Here is a 284-nt window from a genome sequence, read left to right as displayed (position 1 = left end):
AGCCAGGTCCCCAAGCCGGGCCGAAAAGTTCTGAGGGCAGGGAGAGAGGCACGGGGAAGGGAGCAGGGCCATGAGAGCTGGACCAGAAGAGCTCCCACCTGTTGGTCTGAGTAGGCGATCACAAGGTTGTTGGTGCTGGGGTGGATGGCGAGGGCCGATACGGCGCAGCTGTAGGTGGGCACCACGCAGTGATGCTGCAGGAGGGGACAGTGCACTGACAGGACCCACCAGGGCCACCGCTGGCACCTCTCCCACACACCCCCCCCTGACCCGACCCCCTGGGC

General features: G+C 66.2%; 1 protein-coding gene across 1 annotated transcript in view; it reads right to left on the bottom strand.

Moving 5' to 3' along the window:
• UTP4 (UTP4, small subunit processome component) overlaps positions 1-284 on the bottom strand; it is a gene marked incomplete at its 5' end in the record, with an annotated part of 4,177 nt that overhangs the window by 1,211 nt on the left and 2,682 nt on the right. Inside the window, 1 exon segment of the mRNA XM_017741353.1 lies at positions 99-255. Within this exon segment, the coding sequence (XP_017596842.1) occupies positions 99-255 (157 nt within the window).

This window comes from Corvus brachyrhynchos, unplaced genomic scaffold (genome assembly GCF_000691975.1).
Source record: "Corvus brachyrhynchos isolate BGI_N302 unplaced genomic scaffold, ASM69197v1 scaffold365, whole genome shotgun sequence".
Classification (NCBI taxonomy): domain Eukaryota; kingdom Metazoa; phylum Chordata; class Aves; order Passeriformes; family Corvidae; genus Corvus; species Corvus brachyrhynchos.
Note: the sequence above shows the minus strand (reverse complement) of the source record. Positions and strands in the feature narration are given on the sequence as shown.